Here is a 15,612-nt window from a genome sequence, read left to right as displayed (position 1 = left end):
GTGTATATTCATATTCATATTGTGAAAACGTGTGGACAAAGTGGTGCAAAATGTTACATTTTCATCCGCAACTGATGTGGCCAGTTCACTTCCTAGATATTTTGCAAGTGAAACAAAACAATTTTCAATTTTCACGTAGGTACTCATTGGAATATTAACAAGCAATGGGTATAATATCGTGAAACACTGCATTTAGTACGTCTTGGCTAGACATTTCAAACTCCTTACAAACTCATTTCCGCATTTCCCCCCAATGAAAAAGATATTAACCCAAAAGTAGGCATCGCATTGTCGCAATAACTCAGCAGACCTTAATAATAAGTGGTAGTTTTATCAGGATTTTAGCTGAAATAATTCTCAAAAAACTTGTGTTTTCTTGGTCACAGTTGTGCTGCAGAATACTCTAGCTCTCTCTACAACTGGAAGTTGTGCAATAATGTTATACTATCCATGCAGACAGCTAAAGCACCTCTATATGATATACAGATCGTAATGCCAAGCTTGACAACATCTGTCTTATTGTGCAAATACTAGCACCAAAGCTCTTTCGGAGAAGTCATCTAGAGACGTGAATCTGGTGTTCATAAGGCGAGTACATGTACATACGTTGTCGTTCAAGCTAAATTTACAGGTAAGCAACGGTCTTAGCAGAATAGATTAAAAAACCTAATTAAGTAATTCTAGGTAAATTCACCGGCAATTCTGCTGCTTAACCCGAGTATAAACTGACAATACTCTATTCAAAGAACTTCACGTTTTAATATGTAGCAGATATGTAGAACATAACATGTTGTTTGTGTTTTACAATAGTATATCATCATGTCTTACCTTTAAATTAAGATATTATTATTATATTATTATTAAAGAATGAATTGAGAATATGCCGTTTAACTTTAGTGGTACATCAATGTTATATGATATTCAAGTCATCTAATTTAAGATAAAGCAAGAAAAACAACATAACAACTGTTTGTCTTCCTAAAATAGTTTTATTTTCACGATCCTGTATGTACATAAATTGATTCAATTACATGATTACATTTCAACATATCTAAATATCACAAACATGTTTTCTGTTATAATGGTATATAAAATGATATAATGTACTACATGTTGTATGAACAGTATCATGTAATTAACTATACAAATGATAAAATATCATATATAAAAGGACAAATAATACAACAATTTTCAGAGAATGTTCAAGTTCAAAATGTCAAAACTGATTAGTTCTGAATGCTATTATTTATTTCATTTAGTTAAAGTCGTGGGTCCTTTCTGAGTTTAGGCTGCCATATCGATCCCTCCCACTACGTCGGTGTAAATGTCACGGACAAAACATATCTCTTCCTTTATATTTAATTCCGTCCCACTCAGACATTTAATCCGGAACATTTACAGATAGTGACATTCTGTAGCCAGACAATTTATGGCGGAAATCGTTCCCAGCTTCTGAAATATAGAAAATGCCAACTGAATTACAAATAATCTAAATGTAAAGGTCACAATCATGTTTCATTATTAGTTGAACTTTTTCCAATAGTAAACACCGAACGTTTTACCATTTCTGAATGCCATAGTATAAAAAAACTAATTTATTCCGTTTATGTGGGAGCAACAGTTAGAGACTATCGATAAAGAGTAAAACAGTATTTAAAGATATGATACCATAGAAGTGAGCCTGAACGTACCTGTCGAACTGTTTTGTTGATATTCAAGTAGTCAATATAGATATCTCTATCAGAACATCGCCTTTCCTTCTGTCCAGTGTCAGTCTGGTTCTGTGTATGTTCAATTTTCCTCCATCATAATTGTGTTACTGTCTAAAATAGTAAAATTGTTCGCCCATCTATGTCAAGTCTTGCCTTGTCTCTGTCATCACGACCAATAACGCTGTCTGTGCTGAATGGGTTTTAATGTAGCCCTAGAAAACATAAAATATAATATACATTAGTACTATATTTACATTCCTTGTTATAATAATTCTTGAAATATTGCACTCTTTAGGTTCACAGCTAATGAAGAAATTGACCTAATAATAACAATTGATATTAATTGTCTACCTTGCAATAAAATACATGATTGTAACATAAAATAACATTTATTCCTCAGTAAACATATTAGTCTATACCTACCACTGAAAAGCTGTATCCCTGCTCACAAAGCAGTATGAAATGGATTCAGGCAGGTATTTCAACACAACCATGAGGTACCAGCCCTCCCAGAATGAAGTTTTCACAATAGTCACTGACAAATTCATCATCTTTACTGAATATTTCAGGATTCTTGACCAGAATGCAGCTAAAGTCTGTAGAAAAAGATCTCTCTTTTTGTTCTTTAGTGGCAGTTGATGTAAATATTGTTGAAATTTTTGTAGCGCAATCAACCTGTTGAAAAAAGATAACACAATAATTAAAATTTTAATGTAATTGATAGGTGTTATTTTTATCAAAATGAGATATAAATAGCTCTATTCATTAAATAAATTCTTAAATAAAACGCTTGACATTTATACACTATGAATTAATGTTACATCTGATGTATTAATGGGACAGTAACCTGGTTGTTGACAACTTGTTTTTGTACAAGCAATGCATTGATAGGAATAATATGTCACTGAAATATTTTATTATTTCTAAACATATTTATGTTAATGATTATATGTTTACAAAACTAAGTTTCAATTGTAAATATAAAAGTGACCTTGGCAATATTTTTTCCCTTATCTGCATTTCTATGGTCTAATTTAATCAATGCAGATAAGGTATAAAAATAAAGTCCAAATTTCTTTCATACATATATCAAATCAACAAACATATATCTTATAAATTTCAACCCGGAAATCTGATAAGCTATTTTATAATATGTGTTTTTGGTCATGATTATTGGCAATCAGCCTAAAACATGCAAGAAAAAATTATGTTATCTCTAAACTTGAGAAAACATCTTGCTTTTTCGTCATTTTGTGGGAGTGTACTTTCAACAAAAATATAATATATTTTGAAATGTGTGTTCGGTTTACAAATACCGAATATATCTCGATAGTTAATGATCATTGTCAGTAATAAAAGTAGGTCAATCTACTGACCTTCAGAACTTTGACCTCATTTTCCCGACAGAACGCCTCAATGAGAGTGTGTTGTATTCGTAGAGCTGCGTCCTTGACCTTGGTGTCTGGAAGTATCACAACTAGAACCCGCTCTGTATCTCTGTAAATACCAACCATTATGTATAATATATAAAGTAATCACACAATAATAGAAGTAGCAAAATATATTTGGTCTCCGATGGAGTTTGGTCTTTAGTTATATTATATTACTTACATACAAGACCAACTGCATGTTTTAATGAAAGTGGCTCATATGACCAGTTTTATTGCTGTCTCATTTTGATGTTCAACATTAATAAAGAACAAAGATGTGATAGTAAACCTGTTGAGATAACAGGCATTCAGAAACAAAGACAGCTTTTATATATTCTGTTTGAACTCATCACGTGCAGATATATAAACTAGCAGTCAGTGTTGGCAAATTGCCTGATCCGTATGTTACATATTTTCTCAGAATAATAAAACGATATGAAGAAATTTTTCTCGTAGGAACACAACTATCTAGGCTGTAGCCTATCAATCAGCACGTGATACAGTGCACATGTAGTGTTATGTAAAAAGAAACGATCATGCGCTCTCAAAAGTATCATATGACTTAACAACGTATATAACAAGGTCAGGACACTTATGTTTACATATGTATCATATCTTTAACATTATAAATATTACATAAAAAGACACCATTAGAAACCATTCACTTTAAAAGTATAAAATAACATCAGATCAATAAAAATATGAAAAATCTTGTAACTGTATAAATCGACCTACCTTTCTAGAATATCAACACATTCAAAGACACCATAGTTCACTCTGTCCTGCTCCATGGCTTGAACCAGTACATGTTTCACGGCTTTACCTATAGTAGACGGCGGTTTTCTGTAAATAATTAATTGCTGAATTTTTATTTTAAATTAAGAAAGGCAGTACAATAAAACTAGAAGTAACTACCTGGTTTATTTTATTAATTTGAATATTTAGTCCAATCTATTTTCTTCATGAAGACAAGGAAAGAGCGTCTCCAAAATGATAGCTATAGTAAAGCGTGATTTTTTAAAGTATATATTAAATGATGTTTTATAAATACGGAAACGTTTCGCACGTTTAATACGACAGATAAAATAAAAACCCGGATGGTACGATATGAAATGCGGAAACTTAAACGGGAAGATGGAGAAACGGGGAATATCACTGCGGCATAAGGAAAATAACTTCAAACAATACGAAACACGAATAGTTCCTTTGTCTTTCAACCGATTAATTCAGTTATCATATTTGAGTGAATCGACAGACTTGTTAACAGATTTTTCTTAGGTTGATGATATACGTGTTAATTTCAACACATCTATTTATGTATATACACGAGAATTATATTCAGCGATTCGTGCAAAACAGAAGAACGCACAATGACTGCGTATGAATTTATATTCCGGTAAAGGAACGCACAATGACTGCGTATGAATTTATATTCCGGTAAAGCGCACCATATTCAATCATATGCTATTAATAAAGAGAGTTTTCTTTTCTTGTGACTATGCAAACTAATACCAAAATGAACAAAGCTTAATTTTTGTAGAAACAAATATTTGCTATCGTAATAAGTTCCATTAACAAGCTAACCACAAGCATGTTCCGTTTAAAATTCCTTTCTATAAACGGCAGTCAAGAGTGCATGATTAACCTACGCAGACGATGGGGCAAAGCACAATGAGAGGTTGGTTATAGGTCACCTAAGTTGACGATTTAATCGTCTTGCATATTTTACGATCGGGATATGTTTAACAAGGTAATGATTCATCACGAAGATCAAAGCGTATGTAATGAACAACGGTAGTACAGTCTACTTGTGATAATGTAGGGTTTAATTCGTTTAAAGTTCTTTGTTACAACACTCCTATCTTGTTTCGTTATTCCTTCATTGACTCCTCGGATAAGGTCATGACGAGCTACAACTTGTCTGCCAAGTCAATAGACCGTACACCACGTGCTCGTAACTAATCAGCAAAATTCAAACAGCTGTCACATGTTTAAATCGATAAAGAAAATCTCCAACAACATTAAAGTATAGACAAATGCGTTTAAGTCAGACGATTTATACTCTTGTAACACTCCAATTGTAATTCATAAAATATTGTTATGTTATAACTCCAAAATGTTCTTAAATCTGCATCAAAGCCTGGTTCAGCTGGTACATAATTTGGTTTATTTTCTTAAAAGTGCACGATAATCAGATTCCTTAGACAGCCTTCAAGACAGGGTGTGGTTATAGAAATAATATACGTTTGGGTAATGAGTAAGGTATAAAACGACTATGATACTACAGAGCCATGAATTATCAGACTCGTATTACGGACATAATTTCTGACGGCATGGCTTATCAGGTGGTTGCATCATAAAATCTGACATATCTGCATTCAATATGCATCTTTCACAATTCTAGTCCCAAAGTCCCCACCATGAAATGAAATTAATTGCCTGCAAGACGTATTCAAATTTATCTTGCGTAACTGACTTTCAGTACAGGTGGAGCAATGATGCAATATGGTGAACCCTGCATAAACAACACAATATCTGCCACGTTGGAACGAACAAAAGACGATTTTTATACAATATGTTAATGCAATATTTGGTTCAGTAAAGATATAAATGCCTACAATTACTGTAAAATACGAACACGAAAATTAATAATTATTGTATAAATCGTTAAAGATACCAAAGTATTTGCAAACTCTGCACAAAGACAGACAGAGTTTAAAGAAAGGTTAAGATTAAGGGAGCATATTGCAACGTTGTGAAACACTTAAGATGCAAAATTGAAACATAAAGTAAAGAAACTTACGTTTTACTTTCATCCATTTTCAGAATATTTTCTGTATATGTCATAATAACTAAGATATCCAAAGATAAGAACACAATGGCTTTGTTTAAACACTTGCTTTAACCTTATATCGATGCGTCCGCTCTCTTCGCGAGTCTATCAACGTACTACGATCAGCTGGTACAAATACAATATATTTATAGCCAGACCTAGTTTTCCCGGAGCTCCGCTTTTCATTGGTTGTTTCACTCAGCGCTATAGTCATGTGGTTCAATACACTATATCGCGTCCGTCCGCTTTGTCTGGGGCTTCTTTGTATCGGACTTGAAAAAAATAAAAGGTCACAAACAAAAAGCTGATGTCATGAAATAATTCAAAACACACAGAATATGGCCCCGACAACAAGTTTTGAATCCTCAAATTACTGCAGCAAGATGTATCATGATTTAATATAATCTGTATGCTGTTGTGTTAAAATGAGTAGATCTACTTTCATGAATATGATAATTGCACTTATATGAACTCAGTGCATTAGTTCGTTTAGATTAAGTTATTGATCAAACGGTTACGATAGAAACATGAAAGTGCTCATCTTTTAGTACTTGTTTAAAGAAAGATGCTCGTGTTAATACATTTATTAACCACCATCTTTCATTTCAGCATAATCATTTATTTACTCTATATATCTTTTTCTTATAAAAAACAAATTTGTGAACATAACATAGGCTTTATATGGTTAAACTAAATTGGGTCCAGCTAAATAGAACCAAAATTGTTTGTAAGTGAATCCTATTAAATAATAGCCCGTGTTTTATGACATAATGATTGCGGTGGAATTTTTTCATGACAAGCACCAGCTAATCAGTGATCCTTGCTGTATAACTTACATATACAGTAATATTAAATGGTCAGAAACAAACGATATTATAGGTGACAAACAAAACATCAATATTTGTGTACAGGAAAACAGCAAAAAATATTCTATGAACGATGCAAAATTGCTTTCAACAACATTCCATAATAAAAAGCACTTATGCCCTTAGAATTAATAAAAATACATCTGTCGTGGGCTGTTGCATGCAGGTATGCAATTTTACGTACTTTATTGTAAGTATATATTAAGTTGGTGTGAACGCCCGATGGTATTCTCACCCAGCCTCAATATTGCTCAATATTATATTAGAGATGATGTTTGGTTAACCAATAATGCCAATGTACCATTTAATATGTAATGGCAGTTTTAATAAGCTTTAAAAAAGATCATTATAAAAATATAACCTAATGGTCAGTGTCCTTAAAATTAGAAAATATTACTGATAATAAAAAATTCATAATTCCCTCAAGGGTAATCATTGATCTCTGGTTGTTCACATATTGGATATTAGATTAAAATTATACATAATTATATACATTTATATCTATACGCGCATACAGATACGTTTGTAATATAAATATAGGCTAAATACTGCATTTATATAAATACTGTATATATATAACAGAAATGAACAAAGCACATATAATAATTAAATTATATACTGCAGTAAGGTATTCTGCAGAGCGGATTCGTTTGCTACTGTTTCACGATTGTCAAATTCTGTAAACAGTGATTTTAACAGGACACGTCTGACATACCGTTAAACGACTCGGCAAAGGACAATAGAATTAGCCCCGGTTACAGGATTTAAGGAGAAGACGCGATTAAAATCAATATTTGCCGATATGGAAGCCTCTTATATCTGAAAATTGATTCGATAATATTTTGATATTTGAGTACGATTGGCGTTCGGCTCTGCGGCAGACGACAGATGGGCACGCGCTGTTTAGCGTAAGCAGAATACAAAGAGATGTACCGTTCTCTTATGCTAAAGGTGAACTGATAATTGCTTTATAGCAGTTTACTTTACAACTTTATTGAAAGTTGAAGGAATTTAGATTTACATTTACAGTTAGAGATGATTCGGCTGCCACCTGTCACCTTATGTACCGGCAGCCGGAACAAAGCAATACGGTGACAGGTTGCATTTGGGGCTTATTACATCGCCTCTTCATTTTTGTGGTTGCCATGCTGACAAATACATGAATTAATTTGTTGTGGTCAGTTTGTTCACAATTTGTATAGCTTTAAAGTCTAAATTAAATGCTGACGAAGTTTACAGTATGTTAGTTATATGGAAGGTCAACCTGAATTAACAAAGGGGAACTATTATATCACTATGTGAATCAATCGGTAACATTACACATTGTCTATAGATTAACGAGTATTTGTAAATGTGACCTTCACTATAATGCAGTCTATAATATTGCTTAAGTAAGCAAAGAAGTAGTAGTGTCTATTTTAAGATGTATTACGTTAGCTGCGCTCAAATCTGAGATTTAAAGTTGTCTTAAATTTCAGATGAATCGAGTAGTATAGAGGCAAAGTTAAAAGTATAACAATACAAAAGAGAATGAGGAAATTTAATGTTAAAGAAAAGAAAAACGGAACCAAAGATCGCACCATTCGGTAATTTGTGCTGCCCTCATTACACGCATCATATTTTACCAGGAACTTAAATGTATTGACAGTTGATCAGGACAACATTACTGTTTAGTAACTTTAATAGTGCATATATACATGCATTTATATATATTTGTTCCTTTTTTATTGTTATATTTTATTATAAATAATTATTTCTTTTTCTTCTTTGAAAGGCAATATGTATTTAAGTTTTTATTAACTTTGTATACTTAAATGTTACCTTCTTGAAATTCCTTTTTTAAAGAGCCCAGAATAATTAAAGTTTTGTCTATATTCAGAAAATTGTAAGTGCTTTATATAAGTATTGTTTTTATAAGTTATTTTTAAAGACTAACAAGATACCCAAATACTTATATTTGTATTAGGTCGCTAGATGGATGGATGGATACTTTCGTTCTCCAGAAATAAAGAGCATAAACATATACAATTATAAGTAAGATTACAAAAAAACACACATATTATCACATAATACCGGTATATAGTTAAAATATTCATAAATCATTCGCACTATATATTACATATGATCACAATAATTAAACCAGGCATCATGAAAGATTATCAATATCATTAGAACAACAATCAAAATCCATGCGCACAATGATATAGTTTGGTACCATTTTACTAAATTATAACAAAACTTACAAAAAAAAACATCTACAAAGAAATTATTTTTAGGTTTTCATAAAAATGCAAAATGCTAGAAATATCATTTACTGTTGTTTGCTATTTTCCATTTGTTTAAAACGCACACAAATCCTTTGTGGAGGATTTTTACATACATTCAAGTGGACGAGTTTCTACCAACCGCCCACCCCATCATGTCAATCCCAGGATATGGTGAGAGATGAACATTAAGATGTGTTATTAAGAAATGATCTCGTCCGTTTCGGAAACATGGAGGTAAATTGACTACAACCTACACTGACTTTGCAGCCATATAAAAGGACTCAGCCATGGATGGTACGGAATTTTGCTCGCCCATATGGTTCATTCCGGAGGCGAGGGTAAATAAACCAAACACACACACACACACACACACACACACACACACACACACACGGTACGGAATCTTGGCGTAACAACAGGCAATATATAGAGTCAGATTTCCGAGTTCATCCGGGTGTTGGGAAATGAAACCTGTGATGTTATGCTGTATGTATTTGAACAATTGAAAATTTTACATATTTAGTTCTTACATACACACAAGTCAGCTCTTCGAAAGAAAAAAAAAGATTTTTTTTAAATCACTTATAGTTATCATCAAAGGCCTATGTTTATTGTGATAAATGGACACAGCTGTTGTAGGATAATAACAATAAAAATATTTCAACGCAACATTAAACATAAACTTTACTTTATCAGTATCAAAATTTAAGTGTGTATGTGTGTCACCAAGGTGGCGCGTGGCGTATTTCAAATTTTTGACAAGGGGCGCGTGCCGTTGTGTCTCACCTGTCAGAGGTTAATGTGGGTCTGCTGCTCAAAATATTTACATATGTTACCATTTTACATATGGCTTTTTAAAATGAAAAAATAAGAGAAAACGCAGATGTTGCGACATTTGAAAACCTTTTTTTATAGTAGTTCACGATTCAGTGATTTAATACACATACTCTTCAAATCGCTTAGTTTTTTCTACTTAGCTGATTTTGATTTATTTAAGAAGAAGAGAGGAATGGAATGCTGCTGCCCATGACTAAAAAGTTAGATTTTTAGAACATAGCTGTAGGGCGTGGCCGAGTGGTCAACGCGCCGGACTAGTTATCTAAGGATTGCTGGCCACGCCACAACCCGTCAGGAGCAAGCTGTTAGTTCTTAGCCAGAAACTTTATACTTTCATTGCTTAGTTGGTTCTGAGAACGGATTCTATAGTGTGTCTTGAAGCTTATAGCCTCCTACACGACCGAACTTAAATAAATTCTGTATAAATTAAATGTTGTACGCTTTTTTTAATCTCATGTCATTGACTGTAACCATGTACATGATTCTATGTGATCGATGTACTGACAATACCAGAGTAGCAACAAGATCGCACCGTCTAATTTTAATAACTCCAATTTTCCCAATAACCGCTCTCAAATATCACCAAGTTGGCAACAGCGTCAGGCGAATTTCTACAAATAAACCCAGTTGTGCTGTCTCCAAGGTTATTGTAAATATAAATTCTATTTCTAGACTTTGCATGCGTATATAATAAAGTAATTTTGCAGAGGTGTCTAAGAATAGACGCCTGTTTTAAATAAGATACGGAATATAAACACTAACATCAGGATATATCCACAACTAGAGAGAAAACATGACTGTGACTTAACTTTATTCTAATTTGTAAGAATTGTTATTTTCCTAGTGTTTATTACAAAAGCGACCGGTTTCAAAAACAAATTAAAAAAATCGAGTAATTATTCTGTTTTTTTTATTTTATAAAAAGCGAGGTCACATATCAAACACAAGACAACATATGTTATTTTTGTTTTTAACAATCATTTTGTGATCAGAATGTCAGATATGTTGAAAACACTTGCATATTATATGGATTTGTTTAAATAAAACTAAAACTCTCGACTAACCAAAATTAATAGGGGGTTATATGCCACTAGTATAGCAAATATACAAACACGAACATTTAAGTCTTTTGTGGTCGGTCACCTAGGCTCATTTCGGCCTGGCCCAGATATCAGACTCTTATTACAGACTTAAGTTTATATTTTATATAAATTAATACATCTCTGCAGGTAACACAAACAACATGGTAGCGCCCACGAACAGGCTGTCGATTACATTCCTACCAGCTGTGATAGACTAGTAAATAGTAAACAAGTATACATTAATGAATGTATCATTCATGCAGTATATATATCTACATATATCACGTATGTTTACAGTTGAAAAACACGATATAATCTTTATATGAGCGTGTAATATCTTGTATTAAGGTCACCATAAGCAAATTTAAAAGTTAAAAGAAAATTCATTTCAATAGTACAAAACATGATAAATAAACTTTTATTTAACGCTGTAATGAAATCGCAAGAGATTACCTGGTGCGACTTTATCAATTCGACAAGCTTCGGGCTAAAGTTAGAAAAACAAAACAAACAAAATAACTCAAAAAACAACTTGAAATACATGATCAGCCAAACAGTTTCATTTCATGACTTCAATTATTTTAAATATAAATGTCATACTTTAATACAGATTGTTTTCATTTTAATATTAAGTTTTAAAATTATAAGGTATTCTGTCTGTACAAAACTTGAGACACGCAAGCGCAAATCTTTATAGTTTTATTTCAAAATTTAGTATAATTGTGTGATTTTGATCAAAAAGAAATGGATGAATAAATTTTTTAAACTGTCACAGATGAAAACTTTCTACAATTTAAACTTATAAACCACCATCGTGCACCTGTCGATACTTGTAAACTGGCACGCGCCGTATGTCGGAAACCAAGCAGGTGAAACTTTATAGTTTACATCGCTTAACTGGGCAACACTCATCTTACCTTATGAGTAATCATTTACATTATCTTTAAATAAAACCTACATTTTTAAAGCATAGTTTTCTAGTTAAATTAAGATGTTGTCTCTCTTTGTATACATAACTATGTAAATAGAAAGTAAGAATATAGTTTCAGACAACGGGCACAAAGAGAGACAGTAAAACAGTATCTGGACTAGCAGTAAATAAACAAATTCCCCTACGTTAAGTTTCTTTTTTTTATCTTTCACTGAATATATTTATAAATGACAGCACATCTGTGTACATGTATATATAATATCATTGTTCTAAAAATTATACAAGTCTCTACATAATTTTGTAATTCAGATAAGAACCCAATTCCGATAACCGATGCATGGTTTCTACAATATAATTTATTTGATATTATCTAATGCTGAAAAACACCGGTCAGTAACAATGTCCAACATTCTTAAGAAATTGCAACCATTTTTTCAAGCCGACTTTCAAATTTGACATTATTGCTGGACGGTGTGTAGTAAGCACGAGTACAGCTGATAGTTCAAGAAATTAACAAATCTTCTATGATATAAAACAAAGATATTGACCAGGTCAAACGTCAAGATCATTTATGATGCGAGCATTTTATGCAAATATAAAGCAGTATTATGAGTTATAATTTATGTACATTTTACTTTCCCTGGAAGTTCATATTTCAGTTTTACAGCCTGCTAATGAGTTTGGACAGGGAGCTCAGTTTACCTGTGGAGAAAAGTGAGCGGTGTGAAAACCGATACAAAGAGAAGAGAAAACGTTACCACGCAATTTGATAGGTATGAGAAATTAAATGTTGATACATTACCAAGACCTCAATGCCCCGTATAACTCACTCCCAACTCACTCCCGCAATATCGCTGAAATCAGCAGGGCTCAGTTTTTGATATAGTTTTACAATAAGCAAAGTTAGCAAGGAGCGTTCTTTGTACCTATTAATCTTCTCACACACCCAATGAACCCGATACACTATGAACATGCTCAAAGGGCGGTAATTTTTGTCCATACCAAAGAGTGTGTTTTTTTTGCCCTTACTGACAGGAAAGTAGGGATAAGTACTTTATTATATATATACACATACTATAAACATTACAGTATGATAACACTTATAAAAGTTTATGATGTTCTTTAAATAATAGGAAAGAGATATCACATATTCCATATCAAACATTTAAGGACAACACTATGTTGTTCATTGTGCTTTGAAAAAATAAATACAGTTATTGATTGTAGAATGTTTATTTGTTATATAAAGGACGGATGTTTCAAGTGTAAATGCATTATCACAGTATTTGCTTATTAAATATGTAAGTAAAAGTAAAGAAATAATACATCTTGAATTAACAAACACTATATCATTCATTTCATATATATGTTTAAGAGTAAATTTCAATATTCACATATTACATGTATAACAATATTTCCATAAAACCCTAGAACAATAGTCTGGAACATGAAATGAATGCAGTGTAAAATAATAGCAACCATATGTTCACTGTAAAATGAAATGTCTGCAGATTTTAAAATAACAAGTGTGTGTTGTTTACTGCACGAGTACAAGTAGCATGAATTTAGAATTCATCAATTGGTAGGATCTGGAACACAATAAATATTCATCATGTTATATTAGTTTATAAGCAATAGACAAGAATAGTGAAATATTGAATTTATATAAATCTAAAGCATTTTATGTTAAAAAATAATAATTTGATTTTAGTTAGCTATTATCAAATCAGTACCTAATGATTTATGAATTAAAACACATATAACTGTAATGGAAAGTTTAAAAAATTGGCAGCTTTGGCTAATTTGGCATACTAGTAAAACAGGTGACCTAAATGATTGTAGAAGAACCAAACTAGATCTCTAGCATCATTATGTGGCACAAGATGGCGCTTATATCAATACTCGTGATTCGAACAGCTCTAACATTTGTCAATAAAAGCACTCTATGACCTTATATTATCTCCCTTTCTAAACTTTATATTCTATCTGATTACTTCTAAATATTGTATGATTGCATTCCAGTCATTTGTTAACATATCTGCTAACATGTTAATACATTACAAATATTATATAGCAATTATTATAATACATATGCATGTGTAAAACTTATGCATGTAAATCTCTTAATATACTACAGGGACATTATAAAATGAAAATGTTAACAGTGATAATTCAAACATAAAAGTACATTCCCATGCTAACATTAATATATATGCTAATGGATATGAAACAAAACATAACAAGAGAAAAGTGATTTGCATATTAGCAAGGAAGACATTTTATAGATGTTAATGAATATATCATGAAAAACAAATTAAGTGAAAAATGTTATGAAATCTTTAAATTCTTTTTACATCTTGTTTCTATAAAACCCTGCAAAACATTTATTTATACATTTGCAAAAAAGTCCATAATGAAATATAAATTTAGAATAAAATGTCAAAATATAGTATTTATCTGGGATCCTATACACAAAATTCAGATATACTCCTTGAAATAATAAGTTTCAAAACATTTTATGAAATACAAGTGAAAATATGCTCAGGTTCACTATAAAGAAATAAACAATTATTTAACTGACAAATGTATGAACAAACAGCTAGAAGTAAATCAACCCAACAACATTTACCACATAAATAAAACATTATAAAGCCTATTTTTTCTGTGTATCAATCTAAATATAAATTTATTTATTTTTTATCATATTCTTAAACAAAATATCTACAGTATACAAAACTTATAAGAATCACACGCATATTAACATTGATGAAGTGATCATGTGATTGGTACATGTACTCTGATTGGATATTAACATTAACGAAGTGTTCATGTGATTGGTACATGTACTCTGATTGGATATTGACATTAATGATCACATGATTGGTACATGTACTCTGATTGGATATTAACATTAATGAAGTGATCATGTGATTGGTACATGTACTCTGATTGGATATGTTCTATCTAGAAGATCTTCCACTGGGAATTTGTTCTTTGTAATGATGAAAAGTTTGAAGTTGGCAGTACGGAGGTCGTTGAATTTATTTTTATGATACTCAGGTGGATCTGTCTCCTTCACCAGCTTTAAATACCTACAATAAAATTTATATTCCTTCATAGTAAGATAATATTTGATTTAATATTAATATTCATTATTTTACAAATAAGACTAATTATAAGAAATGGCAAAAGAGTTGAACAACAAGTTCTAGCAACTTTGGCAACTTCAGCCTTCTCTTCAAGCATTATACAAATATAGTCCAACTAATTGTACTGCGCAACGAGATATTGTGCTATTTTCGTGTCTGGGCAATATCTGGCCGTTAAAGCGAGATTATGCCCCATAAGGAAAATATCTCAGAATCAAGCTTTGGCATGTCAATATATTTTGACTATATACAAATATAGCAGAGCCGACAGCTTACTTGACTATTCTCAGTGCTTGACAGTAAGAAAAGGGGCATTATCCTGTACCTGTGCCCATCATATTACTATAATCACAGAGAAAAAGAAGTTTTTGCATGCAAAAACTTAACTACAGTGTGATGCTGATGCCACAAATTTGGGAGTACAATCAGCTCTCCCTATACTTCAAATAGTGGAGCTTGTAAATGAATACATGTTTAAACACTATACACACATCAAAACAATATT

General features: G+C 31.8%; 2 protein-coding genes across 2 annotated transcripts in view; both read right to left on the bottom strand.

Moving 5' to 3' along the window:
- Positions 1–969: 969 nt before the first annotated feature.
- Positions 970–6,106, bottom strand: LOC132758326 (growth arrest and DNA damage-inducible protein GADD45 alpha-like). The gene is made up of 6 exons (XM_060749904.1): positions 5,946–6,106; positions 3,878–3,985; positions 3,089–3,209; positions 2,136–2,387; positions 1,692–1,924; positions 970–1,452 (listed from the first exon to the last, which is right to left on the bottom strand). Exons 1-4 carry the CDS (start codon positions 5,987–5,989, stop codon positions 2,181–2,183), a joined length of 480 nt encoding a protein of 159 aa, XP_060605887.1. The 5' UTR covers positions 5,990–6,106; the 3' UTR covers positions 970–1,452; positions 1,692–1,924; positions 2,136–2,180.
- Positions 6,107–13,172: 7,066 nt separating this feature from the next.
- Positions 13,173–15,612, bottom strand: part of LOC132758325 (IQ motif and ankyrin repeat domain-containing protein 1-like) — a 34,325-nt gene continuing 31,885 nt past the window's right edge. The window contains exon 14 of the mRNA XM_060749903.1: positions 13,173–15,050. Coding sequence (XP_060605886.1) covers positions 14,882–15,050 — 169 coding nt within the window. The 3' untranslated portion in view covers positions 13,173–14,881. The remainder of the gene's footprint in view (positions 15,051–15,612) is intronic.

The sequence above is a fragment of the Ruditapes philippinarum genome, unplaced genomic scaffold, assembly GCF_026571515.1.
Source record: "Ruditapes philippinarum isolate M1 unplaced genomic scaffold, ASM2657151v2 ctg667_1_1_1_1, whole genome shotgun sequence".
In the NCBI taxonomy this organism is placed as follows: domain Eukaryota; kingdom Metazoa; phylum Mollusca; class Bivalvia; order Venerida; family Veneridae; genus Ruditapes; species Ruditapes philippinarum.
This window is presented reverse-complemented; position numbering and strand designations above follow the sequence as displayed.